General features: G+C 42.7%; 1 protein-coding gene across 2 annotated transcripts in view; it reads left to right on the forward strand.

Annotated features, from left to right (window-relative positions):
• tcf7l1b (transcription factor 7 like 1b) overlaps window positions 1-21,102 on the forward strand; it is a gene marked incomplete at its 5' end in the record, with an annotated part of 32,860 nt that overhangs the window by 3,220 nt on the left and 8,538 nt on the right. For both annotated transcript variants that reach the window (XM_035658830.1, XM_035658831.1), the window contains 1 exon segment: window positions 16,891-16,974. In XM_035658830.1, coding sequence (XP_035514723.1) covers window positions 16,891-16,974 — 84 coding nt within the window.

Genomic DNA, 21,102 nt, shown 5'->3' on the forward strand with positions numbered 1-21,102 from the left:
AAAAGACCCCCCCCCCCTTTCGGTCTCCTTTTCACTGTTCCAGGCCCACTCCCCTCGCCTCCCTCTACCTTCCATTCAATTAGAAAGGCGTTAGTTGACCATTGTTATTCTGAGCAGTCTTGATGGCTTCATTGGAGGTCTCATTGGGGCTCATTAACTAAATGGCTACTCTGCTCACGCTATACATACTGTGTAGATCGTCTATCTGGTTGCTTTAGGCCACCAGAGTTTCGTAGTCAGAAATCAACATGCTTAAAAATAAAAGTGTCGTAATATTTTGTGCTTTGTCTGGAGGATTTTTGCAGGAATCTTTAACGGTAGTTTTTGGTACAATTAAGGAACAAACATGATATTCTAAAGTAATAGATTTTTTTCGTCTGTTATCAAGTCTCTGCTCTGTTTTGTCTTGTGTTTTTGGTATGAATGCCTCTCACTTCCTTGTGTTTTTGTCCAGTAAACAAAGTTATTGAAAATTAAAACGGCATGTTCTTGTTGCTCGAGGCAAAGTAGTAGATAATTGGAGAGGATTTAAAATTCAGAGGTATAATCCTCCACATAAAAAAAGAAAGAAAAAAGAATGAGGTCAATGGGACAGAGTGAGCTGACACTGTCAATCATCAGTGTGGCAGAAAACATGCAGGCAGACAATAGCTGGCATACTTAGCAGACATCTTAAGGTCTCCATATTGCACACGGCTCAGTGTGAATGCAGACAATTTGATTGATGAGAGCCTAGACTTAGTACCTTTTTAGGCCCGCATTCTGGGGGTTTGGCTTGTTTACACCTGTGGATGACGTTAAATACTTGCAGATTTACTGGATGATATTAACAATTGTCCTGCACCCACGTCTGGCCAACAACTTAGTTCAACTAATGAGCTCCACAGTTAGATTTATCATGCATAATCATTGAGTGGAATATGCTGATTGGCTTGTGAGATATAATTTGCCCACAGGGCAACCTCATTTGTGTTGTCACCTCTCTGGTGTTGAGATACAAACAATCCCCAGTGCCTGCAAACAGTTTATTATAGTGTGTGTCTTGGAAAGCCCTGCTGGGACTGACAGATTTGTTTTATAAGCGTGGTGTGGTATGTGGTTGTACTTGGGCTGCATGAGACACATTAAAGTTATGTCTCTTAAACAGATCATGTGATTATTACCAGGCAACGGAATCCACATTTCTAGTTGGAGACCTGCAGTTTCATAGTTCTAAGCGCAATGTAAATATTTTTGTAATTACAGATAGAACGATATGTGCATGTGTGTAAGGCATTTTTACATTTCCTGCATGTATCTATTTACAACTTCCCCATCTGGTGTAACATCTTGGTATTTTGTGTAATAATAAAGCAGCAAATATTCCGTACATGTAAGTAATAGATACGATATGTTGCTCAAGAGTCACCGTGCAGTGATTTCATTCCACAATGTGCTACACGGTGAAGGATTTGAGGCCTGAACTTTTAAATTTGGATGTGGCAACCCTATCATGAGCAATGAGAGACAGGCCTACATGGGATCAGCACAGAGTTCCCCTGAGGGCCAAGCATAACTGATTTAAAGCCTGCTCAGAGCTGACATTCTGCTGTAATCCACTGGGAGCTGAGGAGGAGGTTTTATGTTTGCAGAGATGTTCCACCAGACTTCTACAGCCCGCTGTGGGGTGCAGGGCCAGAGAGTTTTTTTTCCCTGACAAATCCAGCTTATTGTTTGTCGATTCATTGATGTGATTATCACCGCATTGTTCCTGTAGTGACGGACTAGTGCCAGATTTAATTGGTGAACAACACGCTCTGCTTGACGCCACCACTTGTCAGCTTCATCAGCACTTTTAGATAACTCTGCTAGTACATCATCATCATCACTAAAGGGTGAAATGCCTCTTGTGTGTGAGAGGTGGTGAGTAAGCAAGAGCGAGGCTGGCCGCTCAAATATATCTTCATCAAATACACAGTGGGTCACTTGAACTCCCGAGCATGATTGTTGAATAGAAAATTGTTTGAGATTGAGATATGAATGGAGAGCATGTATAAGTCTGAACATGTCAGTGGCTGTGATTGCATGCCTGTCTGACTTCTATCCCCCCCCCCCCCATTCTTTCTGTTGCTTTTGGTGCTTAAAAATGTGCAGACAAAGAAAAGTCAACACAGACATTGTCCCTCGGAATAAAAGGGCCTCTCCCTGCATAAGCAAACGCTGTTTGCGTGGAGGTGTCTTTTCATCAGGTGGGCTCACTTGGCATTTCACTCACCTTGCTGCCTACGTGTGCGAATGTGCACACATTGCGTCCATGCGTGCTGCACGTTTGTGTGTGTAAAGTCTGTGAGTGTCGGTGGGAGGGTTAAGGGAGGAGAGGGGGTGGGGTGTTCAGGTGAGGCTCTGTGGATACTTTGCAACAGAGGGAACAGTGTACAGGGCTCACATTCTGACAACCCTCAGTTTTGTGTTCCTGAATGTTAGCGCGCAAATATTTTTTCAACCAAGCGCTGTGTCAACAGAGCTAACATTTTTGACTAGGTTGATAGTTTTTAAAAGATTTTTTCTTCAAAGGCAAACACATCTACATCAATTTAGTGGCTCTGTTCAATTAAAAACGGATCGCCAGCAACCGCAGAAATGCCATTGCTGGCTGAGAGCTCTTGCCTGGAGTGATTAATTTTGGTAATGAACTCAATGCTACGGCTCGAGGAAATTGAATTAAATTTGGCCCCGAAAAAAGTTTTTAAATATGAAATGAATCATTGTTTAGTTTGAAATGGAGGGGGAGATCTTTAGATTTATGTTTGCACACTATATTTAAAAAAAAGAAGCATTTTAATTGATTGCAGTATAAATTTGTTACATATTTCAATAATTGTATGTCTCAGCAGTTTCTTTTATATTACACAGGGGTAATTAAGGCCAGGTCTAATTAGTGCAACACCAACCAAAGCATTTTATAGTAGTGATTATATTGCTGTAATGTGTTCCACTTTACATGTCATAACACGTATAAATCATTCATTAAAATCAGTAAACGTCACAACTGGAGACAATGTAAAAACGGATGTTTTGTAATCCGTAGCTTTAGCAGCTTCACATACAGCCTTTTTCTCGCAGTTTTTACAGGAACATGCAGTTTGCGGTTGGTTTTTCGGTCAGTGGATGATCATGCTCGCTTCCTAACATCACTTGTACATAACTGTGTGAAATGGTGTCAGTCCTGGTCTGTATCCTTCCCTCTTTGGTCTCTGTGGAAAGCATGAGCTGGCGTCAATTCCTCCCGCTACCCCATAGCCCGCTAGTTCACTACCTAACCCACCCACTCGCCCGCCTGACATTAGAAATTCTGTTTATAGCGCTCTCTGGCTTCTCGAGCGCGGGGCCCATCAGGAGCATCTCAGCACCCTTTGAGGAAAGGATAACCAACATCTCCCCTCTCCAGCCGCAGACTCCCCATGTTCAGTGACATCAATGAATCCCTTTGATGTGCCAAGATGAATATGTGTGTAAATGTGTTTTTATCAATTAATGTGTTTTTCTCATTTGCTATGTTTGGACAGAGCTGCTGCACAATTTGGTACGTTGCTTTTCCCTGTGAAAATTTGGCCGAACTTGTGTTTGAGTTGAGAGACATTGAGCCAACGGTGAACATCTCTGACACACCTGAGTTTACTCCCAAATATCGTTTTTTCTTTATAGCTTTGACAGTAAAAACACGTGTTGTTGACCATGTCTGTTCAACACCCTAACAACAAGAAAACCCCTGTTGTAGTGTAGATATTAAAGCGTTTCAATAAAGGAGGAAACTGCTGGTCGTGTCTACGCACATTCTGTGTCTACTTTCACACAACCACAGTCCTCCAGTGAAGTGGATGGTCACTGCCACTACTATAAGCCAGAGGAGTTGATCTTGGACATCCAGAGCTTGATATCTGTTCTCCTCAGTATCTGTTCATTCTCAAGAAAGTAAAAGAAACGTTTTTGGAGCTGGAGATGTGGGAGGTGGAGACACGTATCATGTGTCATGTGAATACCAGCTTAGTCATGTCTATTCTGTGGTATTAACCTGGTGTCTGGGTGTGAGAGGGGGGAGGGTGGGACTCACAGACTCACTCCCAGGTGACCACAGTTCTGAAACTATTTGTCTTGAAACAAATTCTGATCATGGATTAATCATTTAACTCGTTTATCCAGTAAAAATCCCTTAAATCCAAAAATAAGCTCCCTGCAGCTTCTTTTCTCCTTTTTATGTACGTCTTTTCTCCTTTAGTTTAATATATTTTGGTTTGTGGTCCGTCAGTCCGACTAAATATGCGCTTTGAAGACATTGTGGCTGCAAGTAATGATTATTTTCATGATATATTTCGTTGATTAATTGTTTAATCGCTTGTACATTTATGAGAAAATAGTGAAAAATGTCCTTTTAAGAGCCCAAGGTGACATGTTCATATTGCTTGTTTTGTTTGAGTAACGGTCTAAAACAGATTCTCACAGCTGAAGAGCAGGAAGCAGTGAGTTTTGGGGAATTTTTACTTAAAAATTAATAGTAATCAAAATAGTTATCAATTAATTCAAAGGAGGCATTATTTCAATGAACCCTTCAGATGAACTCCTGATGAAAATTGTGCTTACTTGCAGCCATACTTGTATCTAAAGGTGGGGGTTGACCATATAAGTGTATGTGGGCCTTTCATAGCCATAACCACTACTGTTTAGCTCACATAAAGAAATGTTTTCCCTCTATAATTGTACCTTAAACGCTTCGCTCCATGCTAATAAAACGTGATTGTACAGCAGGAAGAAAAAGAAAAAGCTCTAAACAGGGTTTCATCAGTCTGGTATTCCAAGCAGCTGTTTTCAGTTTAAGCACTGCAGGCAGCAGGAGAGAGAGACAGGGAGAGAGAGAGAGAGAGAGAGAGAGAGAAAAGAGAGAGAGAGAAAGAGAGAACAGGCAGGAGGAGAGATTGTTGATGAGATGTGGTGGGAGCATAAACTGGGGCAGATACGGGTCCTGCTATTCCTTCGCCTGTTATCCCGAGGTGGGCCGGCTTCCAGACCTTGAGGCACTCACTTATCTGAGGGATTCTGTCTCCCACAGAGCACCGCTTCTCCACCGTAGACCACAATGCTTTGCCATTCCCTTACAGTCACAGCCCAATCAGCAAACAGCAGGAGGCTATCAGATCGTGCACATGTTGCATCAGTACTGCTAAGATTTGTACCAGGCTTCGCTTCAGTTCACATGCAGGCCATAGAAATGCGTTCTCCTTGCTCCGGGTCTGTTAAAGGCCATGTCATACAAGTATGTGTGTGGTATCAGTCAGGTTGTAGTGGTCATACTAAATTAAGAAGTGGATGGATATCCGTCCAAGATGAGGTTAGTTGACAGCAAGCAGAGCAGCTGTTCTTCTTCTAGAAGTTATAAATCAGTTTGGCTGCTTCCCACTGGGTTTGTCGCAAGTGTGGTACGGCTCATGTCCCCTGACGGACTCATGTCACGTCAACACATTGCACCTGCATACACGTGCGACCTACTGCACGCAGACATTAGCCAGTTTATGGTTGATTGGATTAGCTTGAACTTTTACTGTTACTTGCTGTTACTTTACCGATAAAGGACCATTGTTCCTCTTCCTCTTTTATATGTTTTATGCTGCAGCATGGATCAGTTTCACTTTTACACAAAATAAACATTAAAACTAACACATACTATAAGCTTACAGCTGTAACTGATGATGTAACTGATGAGACTGACGTGCCATCTGTAATCTGAATTTAGCTCTGGCTCTAAAAACACAAGTAGTGTATGTAATGGATCGTATGTAGGACTACATAAATCTTAAAGGAAGCCACAGGGAATTTTCCATATTTAATACATTTTTAAAAGTAGGACTATGCGGTTACTTTTACTAAGCTGGTCTTGAATACAAGAGGAAAAACTTGTAGCTTTTATAAGATGTTGCATATATAGTACATAACTGCTTTGTCTGACAAATAGTTATGAAAGTAAAAGCCACTTTATTGTTTACATCATACAAAAAGTAAATATTTTCATTTTACATTTTGCCATGAAGCCATATTTCCAGTCACATTACTATACATTTGTTTATAAAATTGAAGTAACATAACTGGAATTTCTCACAGTTTTATTTAAAGCTGCAACAAGAAACTTTCAGTTTTTGGTGATTCTGGCAGCCCCTGTGGACAAAGGGTGGTAGTGTTTCCAACACCTAATTTCATTGATTTCAAGGAGAATCTGACCGTATCCGACCCGGTGGTTGGCATTAAGAATAACTATATAGAAATAACCAATGTTCTCGCTGATGCTCTCCTGGGCTTATGTAGGTCATATAGAGGCATCAGTATTAAATTGAGACTGTTTCATAACCAGATAAAAACTCCTTGTAGTAGATTAAAGTTATGTATGAATACTATGAATACTATTTTGGTTAAAGGTTGTACAGGGACATGGTAGAGTAATTTTTGATAAATGATTAATGTGAAAAACAGCCTAGATGTGTATATATGGTCTGCAGTTATTTGTTAAAATATCCTAAAGTTTTTTTTTCCATTGCCAGTCTTCCCATGAGATCAGGCTGCTTGTCCTAATATTGATAATAACTTGACCTTTGGGTGCCCCTTGCTTCCCTCAGTTACCCTCATAAACCAATTGTACTAGTTAAGAAGTCACAATGTTCTGCGGAGCAACAAATTCGATTAAAGCCAGGCAAAGGCACAAGTCATCTAAAATGTCTGGCCTCCTTATCTGGAACCAAACTTGTGGATCCTGTTAGAATAAACAGCAGAAACGAATGACGGGCTGATATTTTTACGGCGACCTCGGACACAGATTCTCACTCTCTCCTGACCTTATTTGCCAAATTGAAAATTTTGAGGCAATGTTCTCGATTAGTTATGAGTAATGGCTGCTGTTGATGGCCTTGTGCTCCTCAGACATTTAGTGATGGGATTCCCCTTGTGCCTGCCTCAGATGATCAGCATCATTAGGTCTCTTTGTTTGGAGATTTTTATCAGTTGATATACTCAGGTTTGTCTTTTGGCTGCACTCTCTCAATAAAACGCACACTATTAACATGAAGTGAATCTGTTAGATGATGACTATGGACGTAGGAGGGCTGGATGGCAGTTCAGCGCCTCTGCTGACATAATCCCTCATCCGTTGACACGGCTCGATACCAAATCCCTACAAATGTGACTGACTTATTTGCTTCAAATTTAGAGTAGCTACATTAGAAAAAAAGATCTAATCAGCCCTATATGACATGGAGTAGGCCAAGGAGCCCTTTTGTTTGATTTGTACATGGGTTGGAGGGGCTGGCTATTGGAAATCCCTGAAGCAGGCTTTAGGGGCAGGTCTGATTCTCGTGTGAAATGGGAAGGCTCTATAGCTCTCGGCTGACTTGACTGGGGCTGTATGGGTGTGTTGGCAGGGGGAGCGCCGGTCATGAATAGGGTCTTTGACTACCTCAGACTTGCCCTGAAAGGCAGGACAAAGACCCTAGGGCAACGGCTTAGAGCCTCACAGCTGAGCTACAGAATGCTTGGCCGAGTCTTCCTCCCTCCTTGCCTGATTTAAATACTACAGTGGCTTTCAGCATTCTGGCGACGGAGGCTTGCATTCACCGCAGCACATTTACCATCAACTTTTCTCTCTGTTTTTGTTTACAGTATACCGATGCCAGAGCTGTTTACGTAATCCATTGTATAGAATCCATCAGAGGTGCTGGTGAATATGCATCAGTGACTTTCTTAAAACTGCCTGGAGATCGGCTTCATGTTGTTCCTGTTAAGCAGAATTTATTTGGATACAGACTAACTGCTGGCATATGTGTGTATCACTGCTAATCACAACTCTACTCGGAGTCGTTAATTATGGAACATTTTTGCTTATCTTCATGCAAGATGGAGATGTTGGCAAGTAAACAAGACGAAACTTGGTGCACACCTCTAATTGCTTGATTATTTTTGACAGATCTGTGTGACTCTTCAGCTTTGAGATTTGCAGGGGCAGAATAAAAAGCCATAAATCTTTTCTGCACAGTTAATGGGGTTATTTGAGTCCTGTCCAGACACTCTCTCCCCACAGAGTGTCTAGTTTCAGATGTCACTCAGAGCTTTGTTTGCCCCCCAGGGTGAAGGGTTAGAGGTCAAGGTTCAGGGCCAGTTGGCTGAGTGGTCACAAAAGCCCAGGCTTCGCTTCAGCACATCCGATCCCTTCTTCCACACCAGCCCACAGCAACAATAAACGGATCACTTTGCAACATTTGTCTTTTTATATTATAACCTAAACTTAATTTTCACTTGTGTCAAGAATTATAACGGTATAGTTCACAGTTTCACAATGAGGTCATAAAACAGGCTTAGTTTTACAGCTTGAAACTTTAATTGTTTCTCAGTGGAAACTTGTGTAATTATTCAGTTACAGTTCTTGTTTTGTTCTTTGTTTTCGCATTGGCTGTCCAGCTACTGTGCGAGCTTACTGTTGCCATAGAAAACATGATTTAATTGGAATTATTTGCATGATTTGAGAGTTTTTATTTCAGACACTTACTTCTCTCTTTCTCTCTTGACATTAACAATCAAGAACTGCACCTCAGCAAAATCTCACACCAGCCTGTTGAAGAAAAAAACAACAAAAAGTTTTCAGTTTCTTTGTTCGAAACACCTCAGAAACTTTGCAAGCCCACAACTTCACCCACATCAGCCACCACCCACAACCTCAACTTTTCTCCCTGCCCCACCACCACCCAAACATGTCCTCCAGCCAGGTTTATTATGCCGTTTCACGCAGACCAAAATTGCAGCTGCATGGAGAACAATCTGGAGCACATTAGCTCAGGCGCTGTGATTTATAAATTGTTTCTCAGGCCATAAATCCCTGCTGTAATTGTGCACAAGCAGCCCTCTCTTTCTGCAGTCACTCCCCCTTCGTTCTCTCTCTTTTTCTCTCAGTCTCTCTCTCTGAGCAGCTTACAGTGCTGGGGTTAACACTAATTGTTTGCAGAAGTGTGCAGTTTGGATTGAGTAGAAGTTTGTTGCATTGTGGCGCAGATTTGGGGCTTGCAGAAAACAGCTCTTCACGAAAGATAAACTTTCCTACTTTTTTATGCTGTTCGTAAACCTTTTCTGTCACATGTTGTGAGCCAAACGTCCAAAATGGGATTTGAGCGTTTTGTCTTCAGCTCCACGTTTCTGTGGTTCATGCTCTGCATTCCTGAATACTGTGTAATTGTAAGGGGCCTCTCCTAAACTCTGTCCCTGGGAATTTGATATTTACAGCAGCCCCTGATCGTAATCACCTTGCCGTTCTTGTTAGATTGTATTGAAACTGAAAGATAGCAACAGCTGTATATATTGTTTTAAAAAGCATATCCAGCCTTGAGTTCTCAGTGGTCTGGTTAATGTGATGAAGATGTTTTCCAGCAACTTTGAAAACTGGAACAGCTTATATAAATCCTCTGAAACATCCCTATTCTCAAAATGTGTAAAAAGGAATTTATTCAATATTGAAAGATTAAAAAAAAATTACATTGTCAGGAGGCAGGCAGTCTTTCACTTATGTCTCTAGTCTATTGTTTTGCATTCAAGAGACCTGATGAACCTTGAAGAGGTAGGGGACCTCATGACCCAACTTCATCCCGCCTTGTGACTCCTCTAAAGGCTTTTTCTCAAACCCTGAAAACGTATACGTTCGTACTGGAAAATTTATTCTTTTCAAAGTTTCGGACATGTAAGAGGATCCCTGGATGTGAAGGTGAATTGGATTTATAGCCAAACCTATCACTAGCTCATGATTTAGGACTCAATATCACTACGCGCAGCATGATGAAAATGAAGCCTGTAGATTGCAGTGGAATGACTTTTACAAATGTTTCAGGTATAGAAATGCTTTGGCGACGTTCCAGACCTCCCTGCAGTCTGCTGACAATACGCATAACTAATCCTGGGGAATGCCATGGTAGTGACTTGTGTGTGACTTCTACACTGTGGAAGTTTGAAACTACAGTTGAAAATATTTTCTTATTAAATTAGAGCCTGTGTAACATACAAAGCATTATATGTCAACTGAGATTATTTTCAGTCCAGAAACAATATTATTATTTGGTATAGGTTTTCAGATTTAGTTTGTAAGAATTGTAAAAAGGGCAGATAAGAGAATTATTTTTCTTATGGTTCCTTTGAATCATTATATTTTTCCAATATGCAGATGACACATTTTTTTTAAATTTCATATCTTGTTTAATGTTTATAAAAGTGTTTAAATTACATGGGTTTCATTTCTAACAGTCAGTCTCTATCACTGTGTGACAGGAGCGTTGAAGCATACCTGTGGCGTGTGAATGTGTCTGTGTGTTTGAGCAGAGCTGGAGGGGCAGGCGGCGGGCGGGGCGGACAGAGCCTAGACGGTGGCGTCCGCGCAGGTCGCGCACACGCTGTTAGGCAGCTGGGTTGATAGGGATGTCCAGGTAGTAACAATCCTAGATGCAGGCAGGGCCCAGAAGTCATGCTAGGCCCTGGCAGACCTTTGCGCCTGCACTGCGGCGAGAGCAAAACACACAGGACGGGCATCTGCAGGCAGCCTGTATCTGTGCGGGGAGGGCTGCTGTCGCTCCCTTAGGCACAAGGGGGGTGGGGTGTGGGAGCTGCGATGGTTGTGTTGGGTGCGTGGCTGAAGCAGAGAGCGAGTGGGAGGCGGCCACAGGCGGCACAGCGGGCGGGTACTTGCCAGACAGTGAACACAATCAGCCCTCTGTTTTCATAAGACTTGTGGTATGTGAGAGCAGAAACAAATGTGTTTAATTTAGGCCCTTTTTTTCTCCCTCTCTTGCCTTCTCCACTACACCCACTTATGCCCACCTCAGTTTTTCAAAACTTACGTTTTCCCTTCAAGATGCCTCTTCTGCCACTGTCAGCTGCTTTTAGGAAGTTAAAAAAAAAGGAGCCAAGAAAAGCTTAAAAAAGAGACAATCACCCACTGTGCCCTGTCAGAAAAAAAAGACACACTTTTAGCAGACGCACTCAAATTTACTCTTAGAGGGTGGGGGTAAATATTTATCTGCAATTTCTGGAATAAGAAGAGAAAAAGATTATTTTTATGTCTTCACCGAGAGTTTGGAGTGATTACCGCGCTGTGGTATTTGCCCTGTTCAGCGTGAGGGGTGCATGCTGGACTTATTATTGCCTCCTAAATGCCTTGGCAGGAAACGCTGTATTATATTGGTAACCCATGCTGTCTCCAGTCAATTTGTGTTTGGTCATAAATGAAAAATTCAGGTCTCACTTGTGTGTCATTGGCGTAGACTTGGACGCACACACACCTACGCTCAGACGCGCGCACACACACACACATTTGATTTCTAAGTCGAGCATTACTGTAAACATCCAGCCAACCGCTGGTAACCACCTCGTGTTCTGGAGTTAATTATACAAACGTTTACGGCTGTGAATTTCAATGAAACGAGGCTACTCCCCAAACAATAAAAAGTTGTGTTCCTGTGCGACTGGACAAACAATGCCACAGGACATGGAAAAGGACGACATCTTTGACATTTGAGTTGTAGCCTGTCTTGACATCAGATTGTACTGACATTAAGCGAAGCAGTCTGACAATTGAAAGCAGATCTCCCAGGTACGGAAACCACATAACTGACTTCACATAATTGACTTGAATAGCTTCGCGCCCTCTTCTCTGTCTTTATGAGATGGCCTTGCTCTTACCAGATGCATAATTATTTTCTTGTGTGTCTAATTATACAGTGAGTTTTATATGACCTGCTGTTGTGCTCTGTACCAGAATTACTCACTTATTCCTAACTTTAACTGACCGAGGAACTTTTTCCTTTAACAACACCTGATTAAAACTACCTGAAAGTCAGTGAGACAGAATAAGAACAATGGCGGCTTCATTGGAAGACTCACATGAGCTCCACGGCCACACTCTAAAGCTGTGGATACAGGAAGCAATAACTCAGGATCATGTCATGCAATTGGAAGAAAAAAAACAAACCCTGATACAAATAATTGCTTGACTTGCAAAAATGCAAACTCCTGCTGAAGTCGCTGCTCACTCACTGGGACAGAATGTTAAAGAAGCTTTTCAGGGGGGTTTATCTTGGCCTTGTATTCTGTTAATGCTGTTTTATTACTGAAACAGCAGTAAATTTACTCCCAGGACTTTTCAAATAAACCCAGTTTGCTGGCCAGTTTGGCCTTGTACAGAATATGCATGAGGCAGTCACATGACACCGTTGAAACTTGAATTCTTTGCACAAAATGTAGACATTTACACGTTAGGCAGCTCATATTGTGACAAACACAAATAATTTTTTTCTGATTTCTGTAACAAATAACAGTAGTTTTTTGTATGTTCTCAAAACGCTGCTAACAATTCTATGTGTGCCTTATACACAGAACATATAGAATGGTTGGAGCTGCGGGCAGAGTGTGTAACCATCTTGGAAATCTTGGAAAAACCTTGCTGCTGTGTTGTTAGGACCTCCCTCGCGCTGCCTCCCCTCTTCACTCTCCTCTCTCCCTCTTTGCACTAATAGTTCTTTTGTGTACAAGAGCATGTTAAGAGGCCAATGAGCCTGGCCTTAATAGGCCACGTTGCCATAGAAACCACAGCACTCTGGATGTCTGACCTTTGACCCAGTTTTTTTTTTTTACCGGTTGTGAATAAGAGTGCAGGATGACCAACCAGGTCACAATAGAGGCCCAGCAAACTGAGGGAGTGCCCCTGTCATAGTCACTTAACTTCATTCCTCTATGGGCTAATGGACACTTCAAATGTGGTAGCCATTAGCAGAATGCTATCTTCTCCACAGGCTTCTCATGGTTAATATAATGTAAACCCAGAGATTCAAGTGTGGAGCTGAAAAAGGGGGCCCCACGTAGTTCTTACAGGGGCCTGATGGGACTGAGTTGTACACAGCAGAGTCAGATATCCAGTCGGTTCACGCTCTCACAAAAAAATATGTTGTTTCGTTCTCTTTGTACCCTCCTTTAAGATATCTTTAATTAATAACTTCCTCCCTGACTAATCTACTTACTTCATAGTGGACCGGATAATAGGACATGGTCCCCATTCAGAAAAATTTGCAGTGGCCCAATAGTGCATTGTGGCTCTGACCAGCTGAGCTGCTTGTCGTTTCCCCATCAATTACACACTAATTAGCACAATGACTGCCGAGGTTTGCTTAAGAATTGTCAGTGTAATTGCCTCTAATGTTGGCAAACAATGAGCCTTAATGCAAACTATGAGACAAGGCGGGGGCTACTTATCACATTGTCTTTGTCCCAAAAGCTTTAATTGTGTTTCATGCATAGATCAGGTTAAGGTGTCAATGGCCCCACATGAGCAGGTGATATCAGCAGAGCAAACCAGGGAGGGACTGTCGTGTAGGGGGCCTGACAGGGCTATTGTCTGAAGTTGCTGTTCATATGGGCAGGGAGACGGTAATTAACACCTCAGCCAAACAGCAAGCTGTGCGGCCCATTTGTTTTCTGTTGGGGGGTAAAAGAAAACAATGGGGAGGGGTTCGCCACACAGTAGGTGATTGACATTATCTGCTGGAGCTATCCGTGTAGGCATTCCTGCTGCTCTGCTATTCACAACAAGTTGGGCGAAGCCATTTCACAAGTGTCAGGCCTCGTCTTTATTTATCGCTTGACTTTGTCTGATTGTTTGCTCTTGACTGATTGAGTTAATTCAGTTTAGAATAACATACAATAACATATAATCTATTTTAGGTCGTTGTAGTTAATGGGCATATCTGCTGCTTTCCGGAGTCACGATGTGTATAGTTATACAAAACTACAATAGTTATTGTAGTTTTGCACATTTTACAGGAATATAAATACTTTTCTGCATTGATATTATTTTTGACTTTACTTTTTGCCTGATTGACAGCCATTATGACTTCTCACCGCAGCCCTGAAGTCGGCAAATAGTTGCTAGCAAAGTTTGGGATTTTTTTCTGTCCTTTTGGCAGAGTGTCTGACTTAGTTTGACAGCAAATGTCCAGACATCTGTCTCTTCTCCATGCTCTGATGTTGGCCTGCAGTATGGCACCACACACTTCAGAGATGACAAAGACTCTTGGCTGTGTTTTCCTCCGCTCTGTGAGAGCAATGTAACAATTAGAACCCAGCTCTGGCAGGCCACATGCCCCAGAGCATATGTTGCATTCTCTCTGTTCAAAAAACCAAAGGGCTCCAGTGTAGCTTTTTGGAAAATTTCAGTGGCATCACTGCCACCTTTGTCGCATCTGGGTCCTGTAAAAGTAGCACATTCTACTGATGTCTATTCTGAGTGTTGGAGGCAGCAGGGAAGGCTGGAAGACAATTAGAGAGCTATGAAAATGGACCAGCTAAACTTCACTTTAGTTACACATTTCTTTCAGTACTCTGTCCGAGTCTATTTACCAGAGCTTCAAGCTCCCATGCTGAAACAGACATTGCTATGGGCCCCAACCATATGTCTGTATTTGTATCCAATAAAATAAGGGCATGTGTAAAACATTAGTAAATGTCTTACTCTTAGTCTATCTCCTGTTTCAATCTTTTACTAACATTAAATATCACTTAAACTATGTCATAACTATTTGAATCATCCATTTTAAGTGCTGGCTTGCATTTGGCTGTCCCAGCTTTTTTTCTTACACTTCCCTAGTGGTTTTTTTTTCACTGTAACACTGCAAAAGTTTTTGCTGAGCAGCATGGCCCACAATTCCTCGCCTTTTGTTTCCTGAAACAACTCATAGACCCAAACACCCTCCCTCTTTCTGCCTCTCATGTGTTAGTGAGTGCTGTGCTGCCGTAGTCTGGACCAGAGCTAATGTGACAGTGTGCGGCTGGCATTACCTGGCTGGATGTTTCAGGGAGTGTGTGAACAGTTGCTCCATAGGGCACACTGGCAATTAAAAGAAAAGTAGGCGCTCAGAAAAAAGTGCCTGGGGGCATGTTCCTCGGTCCTGGCAGAAGCTGTCAAATAAGGGATGGATTGGGTGGGAGAGCCGGGGTGGGCACGGCCGGGCAAGACCAAACGCTCACAATAGCGCTTGTTTCATTTGTGGAAGGACTCATGATTGACATAGATTAGACAGAGAAAACTGCATTGTTTTGGATTTTCTCTCCGGAGAGTAGCATTCATTAGGCACCATGCACACAGCAGAGTAAAGTTTCAATAGGGAGCTAGCAGCCTCTAAAAGCAACTGCCTCCTGACAGTTGTATGGACTTGGGCCCATTAGTTGGAACCTACGATTCAGCCTTGAGCAGTATACTGAAAATGAAGAGGGCTGATGTCAACTCCAAGAATTTCCCCCCTTTTCGAAGGGAAAAAGGGTCCCCTTCCCCCTGCCTCGGTGCTCTGTTGGACCCCAGCTGTCAGGAAACAATACCCTCTGCCTGCTCCGACAAACTCATTCCTGAAAATGTTTTTTTTCCCTCCTCTCCCTTTTCCCCCTCCTGCTATAATGTCTTTTCCATTTTTAACCCACAGCCATCCAAGCTTCCTTCCTCCTTACAAACCCTGAGTGATGAATGAAGTTTTAAAAATCAGAACCTGAATGCATGACTCCTCCAGTTTGCTTGTTTGTCATCATTTATCCTGCACTTTTGAAAAGTAGACAAATCTTTGCATATATTCTGGTAACTGGTTTCGTCAGTCATTTTTTTTTAAGTGGCAGATACTATTTATTGTCTTTTCCTTTCATCAGGTGTTTGCTCTGGGTGGACGTCAAACTGTTTTGTGCATAGGAATTCATAAGCGCAATGCTATGTAAATAAAAACGACAGTATACGTTGCAGAATGATAACAGAAGATGCGTGGCGAATTTGCGCAATCGGCTTTCACAGACAGACATTGTAACCCATAATACACTTCCAAGCCCAAAAGGCAACTTAAATAATGCGCTACGATACCTTTATGTCACTGCACTACATGGGCCTGGATGAGCCAAACATAACCTATAATATAAAACCCTTTTAATTAATTTGAAATTGTACCAGGGAGAAAATCCACATGCATGACAAGCTGCTGTGTCCGGTATTTAAACTGATTCATAAACCAGATGGTTGAGCCGTGCTCTTGGAGCTCTGGCTTCATGCTATCTCCGTTGCTGGAGGAGCAAAAAAAAAAAAAAAAGTTCAGCGTGTTGTATCAAGCAGTAAATCACAAAAACCTCTCCTGGAGTACACAGCTCTTACTTCATGTCACAGGGCAGCAGTTATATGGTGGTGGAAATCTTTGTGACGGGAGGAAAAAAAGAGGGAAAGCAAACACTTGCACAACCCTTTATGATAACCTTGATACACGTGTGAAAAATAATGATACTGAAAGGAGGAGGGACAACGTTTGGGTCAAAAGGCCAAACCAATTGAGACGGGTGGACAGGAGTTAGCTTCGCGTCCGCAGCTCAACCTTTCGCTGCTCTGTAGACAGGGCTTCCTTCCAGCTGTCTCTTCCCACCCGCTCAGCGATGGGCGCCCACAGCTGGCCTCTTGTTTTTCCTTGACAAACGGCAATTTCACAGTCCTCCACCAGTCCGTTGTGTTCACATCGCTTTCCCTACTCTCCCCCGTGCCAGAACTCACTGTCTGACTCCAGCAGCAATGTGGGTCCCGTACAGGTGTCTGCTGGAGATCTCTGCGGGCTTGACACCATTCATACCACTTTTGCACGCTCTAGGAAAAGAGTCAGTCCCCATGGTTCAGTAAAAGTAAATAATACAGAGATTTTTTTTGTGAAATATAGCCTTCAATTTTGTTTTTTTGTCTGCATTTTGTTAAATCTTGTACATTTGATGTTTCTGTACTGTGTATGTTTTTCCTTGCAGTGCTTCTGTGGCTCTGTTGTATAATTTCTTTTTTCTCACCCACAGTATCTGCAGATGAAATGGCCTCTTTTGGACGTCCCTGGATCTGCAGGACTAAAAGACTCCCGTTCTCCAACACCAGGGCATTTGGTAAGTAGACACATACTCTCAAAACAAAGGAAAAAAAATATTTTAACTATGACAAGATCAAGTCAAGCTGTGATGTAAAAACCTAAGCAAGATTTTGTATCAGAGTTCAGATCAAATGTGGAGTAATCAATATGTTATCTTTATATTCATCAATATTTCAAATTACTTGGTTGGTTAGAGGAGGGGGGGGAATCATAATTTCTGCAGTACAATTTCACACACTAAATAACTGAGCTATGGTGCTCAGTAAATTCATGAACCCACAGTCCCACCAATTTCCCCTCCCTTATTTTGTGACACTAATAAGATGTTTCCTCCGAGCCACATCCTACGGGACATTAATCCAATTATCAAACAAATCATGTAAACTTATTGGGGGAATCAGTTTACTGCGAACCATATAAATGGTTTAACCAAACTGTCACCGTAATGTGGTTATTCAAAATAATGAAGTTATTGTGTGCATGTAAATGCGCTGGTTCCCATCCATCCATGCATAGCTCACCCTCCCCCCCATAACCCATACGACACCCGCAGGCCAGTCAGTCTGTCTTTACCACAATAACTCAGCCTCCACCATAAATCCCTTAAGTTTGAACCTCCTTGCGATTCCTGAATTTTCCCACACAGGTGTGAAGTAGTCATCATGGTGTCTCACTCCGGTTAGACAATGCGGGGCCTCAGCAGACCTGTTTGGTTTGTGGCTTCGCTGAGGGATGTGTGTTTGGGGTTTGAAAACATTAGATAACATGGAGCCAAGAGCATCTATCTAGCATCTCACCTGTTTGATAGTATCAAGGCGCTTTCTGGTTCGGGAAGTTATGTTAAGCAGTGCATGGAGCAGAAAACCACTGTCACAACACTTAAGTAAAAAAGAGCCGTTGTGACTCAGCCCCTTGACCTTACATATCCTGGCTAGACGTGCTTGCTGAGTTTGTGGTTGATTCGCTGGATCCTATAATCGCAGTGATGCACATGACAAAGTCCTCATTGAGAGCAGTCAATGGGAAATTGTTGTGAGGGGGACTGAGTTTGCTCATGGGAATCCAGGACTGACCAAAGTCTCAATGGAAACCAAATAAAGATATTTTATTAGAATAAATGCTGACCTGTGAGTGACCCTGTTAATTTTCCTTTAAGACACAGCAGCTACTGTGTGAAGTTTTGTTGCAGCAAATTGATTTTAAGTAACTTAGCTGAAGTGTGACATTATGAAATGTATGAATCCACATCGAGGGCAGGCAGAATAAAGACAAAAGGTTGAAACAATAGACTCTGATAGAAGCGATTGAATTTAAGGGAAATGAAAGCACATTGACTGAGGTTGACTTCTTTGCTTGGATTGTTTCTGTTCTGTTCTTCAGCGGTTGTTGTTGCTTTTCATGTGGCTCTGTGTTGGTGCTTTTCGGCTTCAGTTTGGCCTTCATCTCTTTGAATGTCATTAAACAAAAAAAATCAATACAAAAAGACAAGACAGACAGAAGACTGAGAATGTGAAGGATCAGCCTGTTTTCTAGCATAAATGTTACTCACATTGTATGAGTAATGAGTATCCTTCACTTTTATGTATGGAAATATGTACATTCATTAAGTTTACAATGTTTGTTCTTCTATATGTGTTCATAGGAGCTTGTAAATACCTATATAGGTTCTACATTGTTAGATAGATGCTTTTTTGGTATTCTCTTTTTCAATTAAAGTCAATACTCTGACTTTTTAAGGGAGACAAAGCTGTTTGTGATTATTTTACTGGGCAGTCCAAGGCCAAACACCTCTACTTAAATGGCCACATAACAGAGTATGAGATAACATTGTTGTTGTAGAACTCATGTAACACTTTCATTTTGAAGTAGTGTAAAAGGTGGGGAAGTTCACTGAAAGTGTAACAGCTTTCAGTATGTGAACTAGAAGAGGAAGTCGCAATGCTTGATCTGGTGACCTGCGACCAGTGGGTCATTTGATGTGCAGTGGGAAGCTCTAATGCCGGTTACAGTGTACCCTGGGCTTGGAGGATAGAAAGTGAAACACCCCGCTGTGGCCTTACCCCCCACTCTGGGCCAGGAGCCCACATGCCCCTCTGGTGTGCTGCTGCTGACAGGGAGCCAGGCTGATTATGTGCTCATTACTCCAGCCGAGGAGAGAGAGGGAGAGTGGGAGGGGAGCAGCAGGCTGGCTCCCCAGGCCTGCAGGCTCCCCAGACCCCAACACTGCACTAATGAGAGCAGGGGGAGCGGATGGGCACACACGGGGGGCCAGGGATTACTGCCCAGGGCCAAGAGGAGCCAGAGAAAGAGACCCGAGGAGAGGAGGCGAGGAGACGCCAGCAGGGACTCCTGCAGCAGACCTGTACTCCTGCAGTCATTCTGCAAGCATGTGTTAAATCTGACATTGTTGTTTTGTTTTGATGATGGACTGATCGTTTGGACTATCTCTCAAGATCTGCCACGTATATCTTATATTTTACGGGCATGTCAACTATGCATAATGTTAGTTTACTGATAAGGCTTCCACAGACATTTACTTAAGTTGAGGGGCCGACTCAGTCAACCGCCTCTGCAACAGATTAATAAATCATTAAAAGGCGACCAGCCACATGAAGACAATGTTGATATTTCGATTTTTCTGTGAATGATATCATCTCACATTCCTACATATGCCTGCGGAGATCAATGCAGTTATTGTTGCTTTGCCGAAATTGCTTTGACATTTCTGATCATTCTGGCAATGGAACAAGAAGATGCGAAAGAGAAATCAGAGCATTCAGTAGATACGAAAGTCCAGGAAAAGACCATCCTGTCACTGTGCAGATTGGGTCCATAAGGCCTGTATGCTAATCGGAGCCTGCTATGGCCCGAGATCCTCAATTATTCAACAGACAGGTTTGTTTAGCATTCAGTTGGTATTGCTTTTGGTAGTAATGGTGGTGGTGGTGGGAGGACTGGGAAGAAGGGAACAAGCTTTTCTATGAACATACTGCACCCCACCGTGCATACACACACACACACACACACACACACACACGTGCAACACACACATGTCCAGCACCCCAAAACCCCCATATAAGCTCCTGTGTTCAGAGGGCTGCCTCTTCATGAATAATACATCAAAGGCGCTGCAGGGCCAGGTGATGCAGTACGGAGAACTTGTCAGCCCATCAGTAGTGGCTGGGCTGGAGGAGAGGAGAGGAGAGGAGAGGAGAGGAGAGGAAGTAGAGGTGGCAGTGCTGTCTGAATCATGTGCGCCTCGCACTCCTCTTGCATTACGTACCGATTCACAGTCATTAACACTCCGCTGATAATGATGTTAAGGCTGCGCACTTCCCCCTCTGAGGTCATTCAGTCACTTTCAGTAATTTGTCCATAAGGCCTATTCTCCGCGCCATTACCGACTACACTGACTAGTACTGTTAGTCTGGATTAGAAGGAGCTGTGACTCTCTAATGAGGCAGAACTGACCAGAGTGCCTGCCTGTCAGTTACTTATCAGATCATGGCGCACTCAGTGCTCAAATATGGGCTGATCTTCACTTGACAGCGACACAAGAATTGCCCTCTTTGTTTCAATATTGTGTTAGTGTCTAGAGTAATCAAGGCACAGAGGGACATGGTCCTGTCAGCGTGTCATAAGTCACTTAGTCACCGAATTGTTTAAGTGAATTGAAGTGGCAAGGGTCTAGAGCAGCATTCCAGAGATGCCTTTTGTCTCCCTGCATGTGTCCGGTGCAATTTTCAACCCTCTGGGCTATACGACAGTTTAAGTAAAGATATTAACTGAAAATATGCTTTTTTTTCCTATCAGCACGATACATATCCTTGCTTTCGACCCATATTCTTTCAACAGACCTTTGACTTGGAGTCCGGTGAGATTTTCTCGTTTTGCATTAGGCAGTGAACAACCGGGATCCATCATGAAATCAAAGGCTTTGGGAGGACTGAACTGAATACTGATCTAAGGTCTGCAGTCCTGCTGGGCCACTGCAGAGACGAGATCCTCTTCAGAAATGGAATAAGGAACCGGTGCTTTGATTCCAGTCAAGCGCAGATTTAGGATCGCAGAATGTGTGAAATTGCTGTTTATTAGTGGGAGATTTACCAAAAAAATTTTAATATATATCTGTCAGTTTACAAAT

The sequence above is a fragment of the Morone saxatilis genome, unplaced genomic scaffold, assembly GCF_004916995.1.
Source record: "Morone saxatilis isolate NCDOM2014 unplaced genomic scaffold, NCSU_SB_2.0 Contig16, whole genome shotgun sequence".
Lineage (NCBI taxonomy): Eukaryota > Metazoa > Chordata > Actinopteri > Moronidae > Morone > Morone saxatilis.